General features: G+C 42.2%; 1 protein-coding gene across 1 annotated transcript in view; it reads right to left on the bottom strand.

Moving 5' to 3' along the window:
* Positions 1–19,598, bottom strand: part of LOC136863150 (endothelin-converting enzyme 2) — a 539,501-nt gene that overhangs the window by 179,886 nt on the left and 340,017 nt on the right. Inside the window, exon 2 of the mRNA XM_067139494.2 lies at positions 16,381–16,516. Coding sequence (XP_066995595.1) covers positions 16,381–16,516 — 136 coding nt within the window. The remainder of the gene's footprint in view (positions 1–16,380; positions 16,517–19,598) is intronic.

The following is a 19,598-nucleotide window of genomic DNA, read 5'->3' as shown; positions in this document are numbered from 1 at the left end:
CAAATGCTGGGTATGTACCTTAATTAAGGCCACGGCCGCTTCCTTCCCACTCCCAGCCCTTTCCTGTCCCATCGTCGCCATAAGATCTGTGACAGTGTGAGGTAAAACAAATTGAAAACAATCAATCAGTTATCGATGATCTGCTTTTAGGGTTCTCGTCCAGGTAGCAGATTCCGTATCAATTGTATACCTAGCCTTTTCTTAAACATTTTCAAAGAACATGGAAATTTATCAAAAATGTGTTCCATTTTCATACACCTTGTCCTATAAATGAATATTTACCCAATTTGTCATCTTGAATTCCAACTTTATCTTCATAAAATGATATTTCCTACTTTTAAATGCTCTGCTCAACCTCATTCATCTACTAATGTCATTCCACGCCATCTCTCTGCTGATAGATTGAGACATACCACATAGTCGAGCATCTCGTCTCCTTACTTCCAAGTCTTCCCAGCCCAAAATTTGCAACATTTTCGTAACACTGCTGCTGTGTCAGAAATCACCCAGAACAAATCGTGCTGCTTTCCACTGGATCTTTTAAGTTCTCGTATCAGGTAGTTCTGGTGTGAATTCCATACACTAGAACCATACTCTAACTGGTGTCTTACCACATAATTATATGCCCTCTCCTTTACATCCTTACTAAAACCCCTAAACACCTGGTGAAGAAATATGTAACCTTCGTTAACAACCTTGTTTATATGATTACCCACATGAAGATTATGCCTTATATTAACACCAAGGTACTTCCTGTGTTCCCCATGAGATACTATCACCCCATCAACACAGTAAATAAAACCGAGAGGACTTTTCTTCTTGGTGAAACTTACAATTTGACTTTTCATCCCATTTACCATCATACCCTGTCTGCTGTCCATCTCATAACATTGTCTAGGACCTCCTGCAGTCGGTCACAGTACTGCAACTCATTTACTATTCTGTAAAATATATCATCATCAGTAAATAGCCTTATCTCTGCTCCCAGATCTTTACAGGGAAGTGTTGAATGTTTATACCCTTATATTTATGTTTCTCATTATGCATATGTGAATATTTATGAACATTAAATTGTGTGCTAAATGAGCGAACATGTTATTGGATGTAGATTGCGACAGGTAGGGCCATCTTGCATACTAAATCAGCTGCCATTTTGTTTTACATAATCATAATACTCCATATTTGGACGATTTTTGCCTATGGAGTGCAGCCTTTGTCAGAGAGGACAGGAAACAAAATAGGATCCATTTGGATCCAGATGATAGCACCCTGTAAGGGCCTCTGTCTAGGATACAAATGAATGAAGAAGACCAACGTCTTTGATGGCAAATGAAGAGTATATTCTCAATGGAGAAGAAGGTGGAACAGTTTTTCCTGACAGTAGAGCTAAAATACAGGCACATCTACTGGAATGGAGTAACCCTAAGGCTTACAGCCTAGTAGGTATTTCAATTTGACCTCAATTGGCTCTCCCAACAAATCCTAATAACTCACATGATGGAAACATTTCTTTTGGAAACTACTCCAGGTGGTAATGAAATCCACCACTGCCTTGAGCAGTGCACTTGGGCTATCACATTCTGGAGAGCCCAAACCAGCATGCATAGAGGAGTCAGAGCCTCTAAGAAATCCCTTGACATCACATGCAACCAGTCTGAATACACAAAAATTAATGCCTAAATGAAAACTTTTTTGGCAAACTTAACAAATTTGCTTTTAAAAATAGGAAAGCTCAAACAGCTCACAGACATAATGAACCAACAAAAAAAATCCTGATCATGGCACTTCAGGAAATTAGATTCACGGACAATATTGCAATGAAATTAAACAACTACAGATTCCTGAAAGGCAAAGTTGGCACAAGAGTTGTGAAGATAATGCCACACCTAGGCACAAAATTTGTAGTTAACAAGAACATTCTAAATTCAGTTACAGACTTCCAGTCCCCAAACGGAAGACTCGCACTACTATCAATCAAATACACAAACAAGGTGTACCCCCACATTAATATACACCCCCAATCAACAATGATTTTCAGGCAACCCTTCAAATGGTTGATGACTTCTGGGATGAGCTAGAATCAGTGACTTAAAAAAATCCCTGGCAATCACGTTAAAATACTACTAGGCAACTTCAACGGTCAGGTAGGACAGGAAAAGGAATACAAGGAAATATTGGGGATATACCCTGCTCATAGAAGAATCAACAGAAATGGGCAAAGGCTTATAGAGTTCTGCAGGAACTTTAATTTGAAACTGATGTCCACCCATTTCAAGGCCAGGAATCAAATGACGTAGGCATCATCAATCAAACTACTGGGAGAATACCAGATTGATCATGTTGCAATCTCCTACAGAAGATAAAAGGAAATTATGAATGTAAAAGTCTAAAAAGAAGCAAATATATAAACATATAATTACCTAATAACCATCAAAGTAAAGTTCATTCCCAGTGGTAGTATAAAATGCTCAAACAACAGGATAGTAAGATTCAATATTCAAAAGCTGAAACAGAACAATAACACGTACTGGTACCATGAACTGACTGATACTGAAACAGCCGAATGGAATCAGATGAACCAGACCATGATAAAAGCAGCCAAGAAAACACACAAATATCTGTGGTGAAACAAAAGGCGTGAACATGCAATATCATTTAGGCTGCAAGCTTGGAAGAGGTGGTACTCATTGGAACAGCTTGGAAACTATGACAGTTTTAGAGAACAGAGAAAAACAACTAAATCATCATAACAGGAGATAAAAGAAAACTTGAAAAAGAACAACTGGCCACAATAGAGCAAGGTTTCCAAAGGAACAACATGAAGGACTTCCACAGCACATTTAAGAAGAACATCTCAAAATGCCAACTACCTGTTTTAAGAAACAGGATGGCAAGTAACACAACAAACAACAAAGAAAACTGCGAACTGTTGATAGAATACTTTAAACAGCTACTTAAATGCCCAGAACCAAAAGAAAAGATTGACACAGAACACACACAGCAGAACTCAGACTCGGCACCACCAGATGAAGCAGATATCATGAATCTGATTAAGAAACTCAAAAATAACAAATCATCTGGTGAAGACTCGATAACAGCTGAGCTATGGAAACATTCAAGTCCACAAATGGTCAAGAACTTACTTACATCAGCTAATGCAAGAAATCTGGGACACTGGCAAAAGCCCCCAGTGATTGAAAATGCACACTGATTCATCCACTGGAAAAAAAAAGAAAGAAATTAACAGATGTTAACAACTACAGACAACTACAGAGGCATCTCACTGGTACCAGAGACATACGAGATCTTGCCCATGGCACTGTTGTTGAGGGTAGAGCAGCAGCAAGTTGAGAACAAAATTGGCAAATGCCAGGATGGCTTTCGCAATGGGTGATGGTGCATGGAACAAATCTGGAACCTCAAGAAAATACTGAAGGACAAAAATGCAAAAAATATGTAGCAGTGCTTGTGGACTTCTGGAAAGCATATGACTCAGTTGGCAGAACAACACTTTATGAAAACCTTAAACAAATGGACTCAGATAACAAGACAATACTATTAATAAAGAAAACCACAACAAACACAAACTCAAAAGTTCAGTTCACGGGTGAGATAGCGGAGCCCTGCAAAGTCAAGACAGCCGTACGACAAGTAGATGGTCTATCCCCATTGCTGTTCAGCTACATCCTGGACAATGTTATCAGAGAATGGGAAAAATTACTTGCAGAAGAAGGCATTAAGGACCAACTAAGAGTAGGTTAGAAGAAAGAAAACATTGCAATTAACTGTTTAGCATTCACTGATGATCTCATGCTGTTGTTATCAGAGGACATCAAATCGGCTATCTTGGAAGAGGTAGCAGGGAAAACTGGCCTGCAGATATAGTTTGAAAAAAAAAAAAAAAAAAAACGAAATTCATGACCAACATTAAAGAAGCCCCAAAATGCGTTATGATAATAAAGAAAGATATTATAAATAAAATTGCTAAATTCAAGTACCTTGGTAACATCGTACAACCCAACGGACTAGATAAAGATGCAAACCATGACAGAGCTTGCAATCCACCCTATGAAGAACACATACAAGAAGAAAGTGATCTCAATTAAGACCAAGCTATGACACTATCAGGCAGAGATCCTATTGTACACACATCAGAAAGCCTAGGATTAACAACTAGAAATGACAGCGAAGATATCGAGAAGGAAGAAAGAAAAATCCTCGGACTCAGAAATCACGCCGACACTTACCGTACCGATTACGCAGCAACTAAGAACTGTACAAAATATGCAGCAGGATATCAGGCGACATACGAAAACGAAGGATTAAATTCTTCGGACACATTTTGAGAATGCGGGACGACAGGCTCATTAAAAAAACTGTCAGTCATGTGGCAACTCATGCGAAAGGAGGTTTATTAACATGAAGAAGGACCTACAGGAAACAAACATCACGGAAATGAACATCCCCGCCAGAACCACAGACAGACATTTGAGGGGTTCCAAGAACCAGAAACAGCGACCAAGAAGAAACTACATTGGACGGATGAAAAGAAGGAAGCTGCAAGCAAGAGAGTGATGGATTACTGTCGTCAAAGGAAACTGAAATCATGAAGGGTTATTTTGCGTGCTCCATAGTTGGTCAAAATCGACTTGAAAAAATAATATTATTGGTTTTAAGTCCCACTAACTATTTCTCCCAAGTGCCGGAATTTTGTCGCACAGAAGTTGTTTTACGTGGCAGTTCTACCGAAACGCGGCCAGCGTATTTGAGCACATTCAAATACCACCAGACTGAGCCAGGACTGAACCCGCCAACCTGTGCTGCGAAGGCCAACGCTTCTTCCGCCTAAGCCACACAGCCCCACTCGGTGGAGTTTTGAAGCCGAGACTCTTCCACTGATCTGCAGAGGAAGCTTGTATTCACTACAGTTACTTCAGACAATACATTTATTTTCATTATTGACTTACCGGTACATATTTCATGAAGTCATTCTGCACACCTCTGTGAATGTCGTAACCTATCCTCTCTCCATTCGCCTCACACGATACATCATCGAAGCCAGATCATAAGCAAAACTTAAGCGTGTTACTTCAGACAAAGTTCTTCTCAAATGAGTCCTTCGGTGCAGGTTTCCATAATATTCGGTGGGAACACCCAGGAATATAAACAAGCAAATTTCTAGAAGAGAACAATCGCAAAGATTATCCAGCAGAAAATTTGGAATTTTACGAAAAAGTTATATCAACGTAATTTTGCTGCTCCTTTTTGTAAAATCGGTACATATTCAGGAGAATAAACATGAATTTGACTAGAGTAGAACCTCATAAATCCCGACTAATTGAGACTCTAGGTTGTCCGCATTAATGAAAGTTCGGATTAACCAAAATATCTTATGAAATGAGCCATGGTACATATCTAAACACTCTACTCAGTAACATGAATGTGTACAGCACAGAATTTTGAATTTAAGAAATACATAGGTTATTTAGGATAAAAGATAAAATGCAGTACAGTATTAGGCCCAACAAAATACAGAATAACTAGTGCACTACAGAATTAGAACATTGCAACCAACGCACACCTTCACTGACCACACTTGACAATCTCATTGGTTTGAAGTAACTGCTGATCTTTTGCTGTCTTCCGTTGACATTTTTTTTTAATAATTAACTCACGCAAATGTCTCCAATGCAAAATGCGATACTCCCATAAATATTCGGTCACTTTGATTTTTGACACACTTTTATTGGGTAGTTATTCTTACACTGTAATGATAACGTATAATACAACGAACCATGTAGGAAAACATAATAACAGGTTCTACAAACACTGTGATGTAAGTCGAATTCTTCTGACAGTTATTAGTACGCCATCTGCCGTACATTAAATAAAAGCAATAATTTTCAGTGCCGCCTCAAAAATATTCGGCCACTATATAAAAAGCTGAACGTTCTAACATATTTCAACATAACACATTCCTCACGACTATGCTGGAAGGAAAAGTTCTGCGTAAGAAGGGAAGAGGAAGACCGAGGAAGAAGTATCTGGATTCCGTGATAGACAGGCTGAATTTGAAAACAATATGTTGACCTGAAACGCTGAGCAGAGGAGAGACGAATGCGATTGCAGCGACAAGGACTTGCCTTTAGGATATGAATGAATAGAAAAAGCAACATAAACTCGCATAATTCACAACCCTGTTACACACCCAGTACTTTGTAGGTCCACCTTGATGTTTTATGACCTCTTCCAGTCGATTCGGCATAATGGCGGTAACTTTCTTGATATAACCAGGGCTTAATACCACCTATTCTTGTAGAAGTCTCCTCTTCAAGTCTGTGAGGGACTATGGCGGCCGCAATTTCAGAGCTGCCTTCATTTGACTCCACGCATTCTCGATGGGGTTCAGGCCCGGTGATTGTGGTGTTGTGCTTGGGGCGTTGTCTTGGTAGAATTTGAAAGTACGCTGTATAACAAGTTGTTCCGCAGATTGTCGCAAATTGTTTCTGAGGATAGCCAAATAGCCCTCTTTTGTCAAAGTATGTTCTATGAAACTCAGTACACCAACCCCGTTCGATGCAACATATCCCCACACCATTGTACTTCCTCCACCATATTTTGCCGTTGCTTGTAAATTGCTTGTTTTCAGTTCCTCGTGACGTTTCCGCCGCACCAATTGCTTTCCATCGGACCTGAAGACGTTGAACTTTGACTCATCAACAAATACAGGTAATACATCCTTCCACCAAGCACTTACGCAGATTTTTGTGAACTCTAGTCGCTTTCTTTTACGAGGGCAAATCAAAAAGTAAGTTACATTTCCAAGTTATGGCCATTTATGAAACCACCTAGGCAACGCAGCTATGACAACATACAATGTGGGCCGATGACCTTCGATGTTAGGCCCCTTTAAACAACAAGCAAGCAACATACAATGTAATTCCGCATAGTCCCCAAGAAACTGTAAACATTTCTCGGAAGGGTTAACCAACTTTTCTGTTCCGGATGCGAAGAAATCACCTCCAGCGCTATGTAACAGCCTGGAGACAGCTGCTTTCAGTTCCTCATCGTTTCGGAATCATCGTCCACAACGTTGCTCTCGTGGCGAGCTAGTGATTTTGTTGCACGATAACGCCACCCCTCACAGCGCCCGCCAAACATCCGATCTGCTGCAGCGATTCATGTGGGAGGTATGCCAACATCCTCTATACAGTCCAGACTTAGTGCCATGTGATTATCATGTGTTCGGTAAGCTGAAGAAGGACGACGAGGAGGTGAAAGCAGCTGTCTCCAGGTGGTTACATAGCGTTGGAGGTGATTTCTATGCATCTGGAATGGAAAAGTTGGCTGACCGTTCCGAGAAATGTTTAGTCTCTTGGGGACTGTGCGGAAAAGTGCACTTACATTGTATGTTGGCATAGCGTGTTGCCTATGTGTAGGTGGTTTCAAAAATAACCATAAGACGTACTTTTTGATTCGCCCTCTTATTCACCGCACTAATGTATGGTTTCCTCCTAGCTCTTCTCCCAAAGAACTCATACCTTCGCAGTGCTCTTCGCACGGTTTCAGTACCCACTTTCTTTCCACACTCCTCTAAAACAGCTGCAGCCAGTTTCAGAGCACTAATTTTCGGAGTTCGTTTTACATTCCGAAGCACAAACCGCTCCTCTCGTTCTGTCAGCCTTCTTGAATCAATTCTGTCCTCATTTTTTAACAGACTTATGATGTCTCCAACTGTTATTCTGCTTATGTTAAGCATTTGCGGTATATTTCTACGCGATTTACCTCGAGCATTATGTAATATCACGAGCCGGCGTTCTTCAAACGCGGTAATGTATTGTCTTTTACACCCCATTTGATACCAGTCCGCAACACTGCAGGAAATGACTTCGGCACGACGTGTCTTGCCGCACCGGATTACTGAACTGAACGTTTTTTGCAACGCTATCTGAACTGTCTCTGTCAAAGGACACAACGGCAATCCCGGCCTTTCCGGGTGACCGAATATATTTGAGGCGTGTCATTTCACCCAAGTGAGCTCGCATCCGGGAGGTAGTGGGTTCGAATCCCACTGTTGGCAGCCCTGAAAATGGTTTTCCGTGGTTTCCCATTTTCACACCAGGCAAATGCTGGGGCTGTACCTTAATTAAGCCCACGCCCGCTTCCTTACAACTTTCCTCTCCCATCGTCGCCATAAGACTATCTGTCGGCGCGACGTAAAGCCACTAGAAAAAAAAAAGCATTTCACCCATGTGCGCAATATCCTATATTTTACAGCATAGGCTACTGTATAGCAATGCTCCGTGATTCATCAGTGGCCGAATATTTATGGGAGTGACTGTACGTTTTCATCGTTGTTATCTTTAAAGTATTTATGACAATGCTTATACATACATACATACATACATACATACATACATACATACATACATACATACATACATTATCATTATAGACTGTTATGCCTTTCAGCGTTCAGTCTGCAAGCCTCTGAGAATTTACTAAACGTCGCCACAATCCTCGATTTGCAACTAGTGTTGTGGCCTCATTTAGTTCTATACCTCTTATCTTTAAATCGTTAGAAACAGAGTCTAACCATCGTCGTCTTGGTCTCCCTCTACTTCTCTTACCCTCCATAACAGAGTCCATTATTCTCCTAGGTAACCTATCCTCCTCCATTCGCCTCACATGACCCCACCACCGAAGCCGGTTTATGCGTACAGCTTCATCCATCGAGTTCATTCCTAAATTAGCCTTTATCTCCTCATTCCGAGTACCCTCCTGCCATTGAAAAAACCTGTTTGTACCAGCAATCATTCTTGCTACTTTCATGTCTGTTACTTCTAACTTATGAATAAGATATCCTGAGTCCACCCAGCTTTCGCTCCCGTAAAGCAAAGTTGGTCTGAAAACAGACCGATGTAAAGATAGTTTTGTCTGGGAGCTGACTTCCTTCTTACAGAATACTGCTGATCGCAACTGCGAGCTCACTGCATTAGCTTTACTACACCTTGATTCAATCTCACTTACTATATTACCATCCTGGGAGAACACACAACCTAAATACTTGAAATTATCGACCTGTTCTAGCTTTGTATCACCAATCTGACATTCAATTCTCTTGGATTTCTTACCTACTGACATCAATTTAGTCTTCGAGAGGCTAATTTTCATACCATACTCATTGCACCTATTTTCAAGTTCCAAGATGTTAGACTGCAGGCTTTCGGCACAGCCTGCCATTAAGACCAAGTCGTCAGCATAGGCCAGGCTGCTTACTACATTTCCACCTAACTGAATCCCTCCCTGCCATTTTATACCTTTCAGCATATGATCCATGTAAACTACAAACAGCAAAGGTGAAAGATTACAGCCTTGTCTAACTCCTGTAAGTACCCTGAACCAAGAACTCATTCTACCATCAATTCTCACTGAAGCCCAATTGTCAACATAAATGCCTTTGATTGATTTTAATAATCTACCTTTAATTCCATAGTCCCCCAGTATAGCGAACATACTTTCCCTCGGTACCCTGTCATATGCTTTCTCTAGATCTGCGAAACAAACACAACTGCCTATTCTTCTCGTAGCATTTTTCAATTACCTGGTGCATACTGAAAATCTGATCCTGACATCCTCTCTGTGGTCTGAATCCACACTGGTTTTCATCCAACTTCCTCTCAACGACTGATCGCACCCTCCCTTCCAAGATGCCTGTGAATACTTTGCCTGGTATACTAATCAATGAGATACCTCGATAGTTGTTGCAATGTCTTTAATTTCACTATGTTTTGGCTTACGGTTAATAATATCACCTGCTTTTTCCTGGTCATATTAATCCGTTTCAGAGCGTTCTGCAGCGATCACATTTTCAACGATCACCTCCTCTGCGTAGTTTACAACAATGCGTTCGTAACTCAGCTTTATACTGCAGTTGCAATTATTATTATTATTATTATTATTATTATTATTATTATTATTATTATTATTATTATTATTATTATTATTAAACGACTGTTCGGATTAAGCGAAGTCCGGACTAACGGGGTCCGGATTAATGAGCTTCTATTGTATTTTCATTAAGTATATACAAGGTACAGTACACTAAAAGTCTATATGGCCGCGCAGAAATTTGCCTTTAAATATCACGAAGTCAATGTGACTTAATTTTTATCGGAGATTAGGATGCATTTTATGTTTGTTCCTGTCTGTAAAAGGCTTATAGGTTCGTGCCCCACTGTCGGCAGCCCTGAAGATGGTTTTCCGTGGTTTCCCATTTTCACACCAGGCAAATGCCGGGGCTGTACCTTAATTAAGGCCACGGCCGCTTCCTTCCAATTCCAAGGCCTTTCCTATCCCATCGTCGCCATAAGACATATCTGTGTCGGTGCGACGTAAAGCAAAAAAAAAAAAGCTTATAGGATCTAAGTTATCAGAAATTATTTTTGTATGCTCGGATTTTCATTTTCAACTAAATACTACAACTTCTTGCCGCCTTCTATCGAAGGTTGGCGATGATCATCATGCCTACTCTAATCTTTGAGTCTGCCACATGAAAAAGTGGCACCGTGCTCATCTCGAACTAGTCTCTCAAGTTTCTCAGCCAGGAGATTCTTCTTCAGCCAGGTCTCCGTTGTTTTGAGATCTTCCCGTGCATCACCAATTGTAGGGTCCTGTACCAATTCCGCATCACGTGTCCGAAACATTCAAATTTCCGCTTCTTGACGGAGAGGAGTGCATCGGTCTTCTTGTTTAGTCTTTCTATCACCTCAATATTTCTCACTCTTTCAGTCAAACAGCACTAGCATTTGCCTGGTGTGAAAATGGGAAACTACGGAAAACCATCATCAAAGCTACCGACGGTTGGGTTCACACCCTTCCTCTCCCGAATGTGAGTTCACACCTACATGACGCGAACTGTGTAGCTAATCTCTCTAGGTGAACAACTGATAGGGAATCAGCCAACTGGCCGACAGCCCTAAATGTAGATCACTGATGATTGATTGATTGATTGATTGATTGATTGATTGATTGATTGATTGATTGATTGATTGATTGATTAATTGATTGATTGGTAGCGTTTTGGCCCTATGAAAGAAAACATACAAACTCATAGAACTAATTTTCGCGAGATCAAGGAGATATGGAGTTAAAAAAAGAATGGTAAAAGCAAACATGAAAGCTCGCATGTATATCCAAAACCCAAACCCCACGGCACTTAACGCCCTTGAAAGGGTCTTGGCCTGCCCAGCGACCGCTGCTCAGCCCGAAGGCCTGCAGATTACGAGGGATCGTGTGGTCAGCACGACGCATCCTCTCGGCCGTTATTCTGGGTTTCGAGACCGCGGCCGCCATCTCACCCTCAGATAGCTCCTCAATTCTAATCACGTAGGCTCAGTGGACCTGGAACCAGCCCTAAGGTCGAGAGAAAAATCACTGACCTGGCCGGGAATCGAACCCGTGCCCTCCACGCGAGAGGCAGGCACACTACCCCTACACCACGGGCCAGTGTTCGCATGTACATACTTTAATAAATACAATGTTTGTGTATATAACATTGGTTATATTTAATTATAAATACACCCATGTTCATAAAAACCAGAACACCTTGAAAGACTGGAGATAGGAAGTTCATATTCAGAGGACATGTGCATTAGTATGTTCTGAAGAAAAGATTAGCGTATGAACCAAGTCGGCCCTCAGGTTCAAGGTCCATATCGATATCTCGGCGCACCACCACCGACTGGTAAAATGTGCCTGCGGCTCTCGTTGTCGCTATGGATCAGTGCGACTTGAACAGACGTGCAGGATACCTCGCAGGCGTATGCTAGAACCGTACCGTCACATGAGGATTTGAAAGAGAGGACGTGATGCATCCATCCGGGAAATTGCTGCTCGTGTGAGACGAAGTGTGTCGGCAGTGCAACGGGTTTACAGAAGGCCGTAGAACACGACGAGATGGGTCTGGTCGCACCACTAAGACCACCTTCCGAGAAGATCGACACTTTATCCGAATGGCATTGCAGGACAGATCTGAGTCCTCCCCGGCTCTGGCGCAACAGTGGAACAGTGCAACACATCGTACAATATCAGGAGTGACAGTCCGTCGCCGTTTATTAAGGTCTGCGTTACCGGCGCGTCGTCCACTTCTCCGCCTACCTTTGACTAATGTGCATAAACACGACAGAGTGCAATCGTATATGGAATGACGTCAGTGGGGACAGGAATGGCAGCAGATAGTGTTTTCGGACGAATCCAGGTTGTGTTTGTTTGAAAATGGTGGCCACGTTTTGGTTCGCCGCAGACAGGGGGAGAGGCATCACATTGACTGCATTTGCACAAGACATACAGCATCAACTCAAGGCCTTATGGTGCGGCGTGCTATTGGGTACAACCACAAATCACAGCTGGTGCGTGTCCAGGGCACTGTGACCAGTTTGACCTACGCGAATGACATCCTGGGACCCGAAACCACACCCTTTCTGCAAGACACCCCAGACGCAGCAGGACAATGCGCGACCACATGTTGCTGCACGAACACGTGCCTTCTTGTTGTCACAGGATGTCAGACTGTTGCCCTAGCCCGCCCGATCACCGTACTTGTCGCCAATCGAAATTGTGTGGGATATGGTGAAACGACGGGTGCGGCGCTGTGACCCAATGCCAACCACCAAAGATGAACTGTGGAACCAGGTGAATGCAGCATGGATGGCTATACGCCAGGACGCCATTCGCGCCTTATACGCGTCGATGCCATCAAGCATGGAGCAAGTTATCAGTGCCCTTGGAGGACCGAGTGCCTACTAAGCAACAGGGCACATGCTGAACCTAGGTGACTGAGATACTAATCGTTTCTGCAGAACATACTAATGAACATGTCCTGTGAATTTGAACTTCCTATCTCTAGTCTTTCAAGGTGTTCTGTTTTTTATGAACATGAGGATACATTCAAACATCAAACGTGCATCAAGTGGTGACCCTGACGTGATTCTCCAGACGTAATTCTGCCATCTCTCAGTTTAGAGTAGTATTACCGGTAACAGTGCTCTTAATGCTGATGGTGAAATACTTATCTTGTCGTTTAACGACAGGAAATCGAACATCGTAAGGAGGTTAGAGTGATTTTATCACTATCAATTCTTATGAACACATGGGAACTATTGAAGAGAGCTTTACGAATGAAAACATTTTTGTTATTGTTGCTGCGGAGTGTGTTTGGTCTCAGTTGGTCCATGTGTCACCACAGATCCACAACAAAGGTTCCTGGATTGACACCTGAAGCCTTCTTCTCGAAGAATTCTCCACGAAAGCGGATTGTGGTTCCGCAGACCATTCCTGCTACTGAATATTGAGAATCTTCTCTCAGTGCTGGCCTTAAAACCGAGGAGGACTGTAGAAAGTGACTCTGTCCACCTTATGGTATTATGCATGGGCTCTGATTCCTACTTTTAGAGTTCTATGCAAGCGCTCTATTTTGCCATTGGATTATGGGTGATTTGGATAGGTATGCTGTACTTTAGTTCCACATATCACAACTAACCTTCTGAACAATTCAGACTCAAACTGCTTATCCTGGTCTGTAATGATGCAAGCAGATACACCAAATCAAGCTATCCAGTTTGCAGTACTGTTTATCAATGGAATAACTTCCATCCAACCAATGAATCTGTCGATACAAATCAAAAAAATATATACGCCTATATTCTTTGGATGGTGAAAGTGGCCCTATGATGTCCACATAAACCACATTGAGTCTCTCAACGGGTTCTTTCAGTTGACATATTGCTAGTTTTGTCGTATTGTGTCCATTTGCGAAAGTCATTTTTTTTATATTTGGCTACACAAATTTTGAAGTTATTCGTTCAATAGTACTTTTAATACCTTGATGAACTAAATTGTAGATTTGCTCGAGAATTTGAAAGCGGAATGGTTTTGGCTTTTAGGGTCGAATATTGCATCTTAAAGTGTCACAAGGAATGGATTTTCCTGAGGACAATTTGCTTTGCTTGAAATCCAACGAATTGTTTGACTGATTTACGCTATTTAGTTCTTTATCCTTCTGTTGAGCTCTTGCTATTTCTTCATAATCAATTGCTGTAATTTCACACGGCCGTGACAGCGTATCAGCAATTATATTATCTGTCCCACTAACATGTCGAATGTCTGTAGTGTACTGCGTTATGTACTGCAGATGGTGAAACTGTCAAGGAGAATTTTTTTCGTTTAAATACATAGATCAGAGGCTTATGATCCGTAAGGATGGGGAAAGGTCTTGCTTCCAATAGATGTCTGAACTTCTTCACAGCCAAGTATATCGATAAGAGCTCTGTGTCGTACGTGCTGTATGATCTCTCTCCTGGACTCAATTTCTTAGAATAAAAGACGGTGGGTTTCCATCGCGTGCCTTCGTTTTGTTGGAGTACTTCGCCGATTGCTTGATCTGATGCATCTGTGAACAGTCCAAGGTGAGAATTGGCACTAGGAAAAGTAAGTCTGCGTCTGCTAGACTTTTGTTGCATTTTTCAATCTGGACTTTAGCCTCTTCTGTCCGGTTGATCTTCATTTGATCATTTCTCTTGGCTCCTCTCAGATAATCATGGAGGATTGCTTGTGTCTGTGCTACTGTTTCCAGTAGCTTAAAATCTCTCATAGCCTTAACTTTCTCTGGAATTGGCTTAGAGCCTTCGGGTATTATGAGGTAAACCAAAAATTCAAGTTCCTGAACACCAATTATAGACTTTGCAACATTTATTCTCGAACCAAATTCAGCTAGTCTGTGCAACACAAGTTTCAGACGTTCATAATATGCGTCCTCTGACTTTGAAGCAACAAGGATATCGTCAAGATACGGAAACATGAAGTCCACACCTTGCAGCACTTCATTAATAAAACGCTGAAAAATTGATGGAGCATTGCGTAACCCGAAAATCATTACACTGATTCAAACTACACAGATATGGAGTAATTATGGCAGTTTTTGGTTTATCTTCTTCAGCCAATGAGATGTGGAAAGATGCCTTTAAATGAGTCTATTTTAGAAAATAATTTTGCACCTCTTAGAATCTGTTGAAAGTCATCTATCCTAGGAATAATGTATCTGTCTGGAACGCCCCTGTCATCAAGCGTCTGTAATATTCACTTGGTCTTAAGAAATCATCCTTTTTGGTGACCATGTGGAGTGAGCTTGTCCCTTCTGATTTCGAAGGTCGAATGACGCTATTGTCTAACATGAACTGGAATTCCTGTTTAGCCTGAGACAGATGTTGTGGATTCATGTTATCAATCAATCACTACTGATCTGCATTTAGTGCAGTTGCCCAAGTGGCAGGTTCCCTATCTGTTGTTTTCCTAGCCTTTTCTTAAATTATCGCAAAGAAATTGGAAAATTATTGAACATCTCCCTTGGTAAGTTATTCCAATCTCTAACTCGCCTTCCTATAAACGAATATTTGCCCCAATTTGTCCTCTTGATTCCAACTTTATCTTTACATTGTGATCTTTCCTACTTTTAAAGACACCACTCAAACTTATTCGCCTACTGATGTCCTCCCACGCCATCTCTCCACTGACAGCTCGGAACATACCACTTAATGGAGCAGCTCGTCTCCTTTCTCCCAAGTCTTCCCAGCCCAAACTTTGCAACATTTTTGTAACGCTACTCTTTTGTCGGAAATCACCCAGAACAAATCGAGCTGCTTTTCTTTGGATTTTTCCAGTTCTTGAATCAAGTAATCCTGGTGAGGGTCCCATACACTGGAACCATACTCTAGTTGGGTCTTACCAGAGACTTATGCCCTCTCCCTCCCCTCTGCCTCAGTCTAGAGTAAACTGGCGGTCATTTCGTTGTAATGTAGTGCTTAATATTGTGGGTCACTTTGCTGGGCACTAAGGTTGGTTTCGTAACGCCAGGATACTGCTGATATAACTCTCAAAATTTAATGCTTCCACAGACAGTACTCAAGGAATCTTTGTTTAATATAGTCATCACTTATGGTTCATTGAATAACAGTGCCTGTAGAATTAATATTTTCGTTACTGGCAAGGAAGAAAACTGTAGCGTCTTGGCCCAATGAAGGAAAATATAGAAACTCATACAACGAATTTTCGCGCGGTCAAGGGGGCATGCTGTAAAAACATAGAATGCTAAAAACAAACAACGGTGAAAACAAACCTGAGAGCACGCATGTATATTCTTTAATAAATAGAATGTTTGTATATTTAACATCGGTTGTATTGAATTATAAATACATTTAAAAATCAAACGTGCATCGGATACGTAAGGTCCGGCGATAGACCTATATTTCGAAGGCTTCCAGCTTCAGAAAATTAAAGAGGAGTTCAAATGATCGCAAGATGGCATGAAAGTAGGTGAATACTCACATTTATAAGCTCGTTCCTCATCCAGGCTCCAGCGGCTGCGAGTTGGTGGAAGAGAGTGGCTCTTCAGCCACTGACCACACGAATACCTCCAGAAGTCTTCGCAGGGTGAAACGGTCGTATTCATTTTGGGCAAAACCTGCAACGACAAAATAAATAATCCACTTCAGATTAATGCATCCTTTGGATCTTCTTCTAACTTTCTAAATAAATTAATACGAAGTTGTGAACAGTATGAACTACATTTTAACTATTTCGGGAGGAGAAAAAATATTCACAATGTCTGAACCGAACCATAGTAATGATGACCGAGGAACTTGATAGCGACGAGAAGCAAATAGGCCACTTGGCAATTAAAATATTATTATTATTATTATTATTATTATTATTATACCTTCCCCGGCTATTTAAACTGCGCGCCTTCTCTACGGCCATCTATGCCAACAGACTCAAACTTTTAATCTCCCAAAACTTACTTCTTCAATGGTGAGATGGCTCTGTCATCTATTTACTAACGCAACTTGCTCGACTAAAATTAAACTAATGGACAGAGTAATATTTATATTTCTAGGGTTGTTTTTTAATGTACCGAAGTTGTCAACACTTCAGTTGGTTCCTCCTCTATCCACCTCCGCCGTATTCGTCATTTTTCCCTGCTTTCTACCCGATGTTGACATACGCACACTGTCACAGCTACGGGACTACTGTCAACCGATTACCTGAGTCAAACTTCGATGACGTCATCGAATCTACACTCTCCATGGACGTTCTCGGCGTTTCTACTGCCGTGGTCATGATTTCCCCTGTACCTCCCCTCTCCAACTGGCCTATATTAGCAACAACCTTTGCCTAATACTTAGAAAAGAACACAAACACAGCGCTCGTACTGAGCAGTCCTGTCAGCACCAAGCTCCGGCAATTGAAAGTCTAGCACCCTGAACGCTAGCCTTACTGCCGCCTTCTGCGATATCAACGGTACTACGTAACAGCCAAGCTACCAGTGAGCCCCTTGCTCATCTTGAATAGACCACCAGCACACAGCCTTTTCAAATCAATCAACAATCGACAACTGCCAGCCAAGAATAGGCAGAAACTAGCATTGCCTGTTACTCAAGATCTTCGCAGGCACAGAGCAATTTGTCAGAGCCCTCAGTGTGGTCACTGGTTCGGAACTCGTCCCGTTGCGACATGGTAAAACTACACTTGTTCCGACCGTGCCCACTGAGCGAGCACCTAACAGCGCGCCGGTCCTCGTAAGAGTTTGACCGTTCCAGTGTTTTTCATAAACACCCAAGACACCCCCGCCCTCACACCCACCCCTGTCGGGACCCCCCAGGTGGACTGAGTAGCCTGGACACCGACACTCCTAGCCATGTATGAATTCTCGGACCCCAACTCCCCCTTCCATCAAAAACTGGAAATTCGTACCAAATTCCCTAACTCGTGTTTCTATCCCCTCATTATCCCTTTACATCAAAACTATTGGATGCATCCAAAAGAACTCCTCAGAGAGCGTAATGATCACCGCCGAAACGTATCCACAACTCTCAGCAATATCAGACACCACATTCAACTCCTACAAGAGCTTGATAACGGATATATTCTTATTTTTTCACGAGACAGAGATGTCTGTCACGATTCACTTAAAGAACACCTAGAAAAGCATAATATCCGTTATAGGATTCTTGTGGAGTACGTTCCAGATGCAGATGCATGGACTCAAACTCAACCAGACATACAACACACTGCAGCACAAACCAATCCCACACCGCTTACATTCACCAAATTTTCACAAACACATCCAAACCATGAACACAAAACATCACAGACAGAAGACACATTAGCGAACACTAGCATTTCCCCCCCTCTCCCCTCAACCTGAAAACGAGCCCGGGACTGAGACACCCTTAATCTCACAACCGGACACGTGTACACAGCCTATCACAGACACTTCACACACTTCTGCCCTCTCCCCACCAATTCCCGAGCCCGGAACTGGGATCTCATCAGTCTCACAACCGGGCACGGTCACACGATCCAGATACACCCAGACTAAGAGCTGGCGTAAAAAACCAGCTCACAGGTGAAACCCAGCACCAACATACAACACTAACAGAACAGAGACACGACCCACACTCATTACTCAAGTTAAACCACTCGGCGGCCACGTGCCCCGAGTCCACCAGATGCGGTCCTCATCGCCACACTGTAAGGTGCCAAGGGACCAGGCGAGGTGCGCCAATTGCCAAGGCAGCCATGCCGCCTCGTTCCCTGGCTGCCATTTTTTTTAAACAGGCAGTTAAAGCTCACTACAAACGTGCCCAACACCTACACCATCATCACAAACCTCCTCCACTTCTAAGTCTCAACATTCCACGACCCTCGAACCCAGACCTCTCAACCCAAGATCCCCCCTCCCTGCTCAACCTTTTACTACTTAAGCTCCTCGCAGACCAAAGCCAACACCCCATTACCATGCCAAGTCGTCAGCTAATCCTGAATTAGACCTACCAACCCACCAAATCACCCCACCCAGTATTACAAGTCCTCACTTCCTAAAATTACGGCCTTCAAAGCACTGGAACCACGGGTACGACCGAGGCGGAGTGCTACATGCTGTTTCCCTTCAATATTGCTGTTTTCCAAATTACATCTGCACATTCACATTAAATGTAAACGCAACAGCTTGCAGAATGTGTAGTCCCTGCGTAACTACCAGATAAATGCCCGTTACTATATACAAGGTAAATTCCGGGCGTGGTTAGTGTTTGGATGGGTGACCATCCCAACGCTGCCGCGTATCTGAAACATTAACTACTGCGTCAGCCATACACTTAGTGGATAATCAGACGAGTTCCATTCAACCGCATTAATAACTACGATCATTAACTTATTCACAACCGCACTCACAAATTTAAGCAACATCCGGCATGGTCACCCATTGGATGGGTGGCCAACGCTCAAAACCACTTCACGAACACTTAATATACATTTCACTAATAACTAATATTACCAATATTAATAACAAACTTTCCATTATACTTTTTCACTAAATATTTTAACCAATAAATCGCTGGGTGAGGAGCATAGTAATGCACCGGTAGAAGCAAAACTAACCAAACTCCTCCTCCCGCCGGGAGGAGGGGGCTTAAATTAGAGAATGGTAATACTTTGAGGCGTTCTTCGGCTACTGGACAGAGAGGAACATCTTTATTCTATGC

This window comes from Anabrus simplex, chromosome 2, assembly GCF_040414725.1.
Source record: "Anabrus simplex isolate iqAnaSimp1 chromosome 2, ASM4041472v1, whole genome shotgun sequence".
Classification (NCBI taxonomy): domain Eukaryota; kingdom Metazoa; phylum Arthropoda; class Insecta; order Orthoptera; family Tettigoniidae; genus Anabrus; species Anabrus simplex.
Note: the sequence above shows the minus strand (reverse complement) of the source record. Positions and strands in the feature narration are given on the sequence as shown.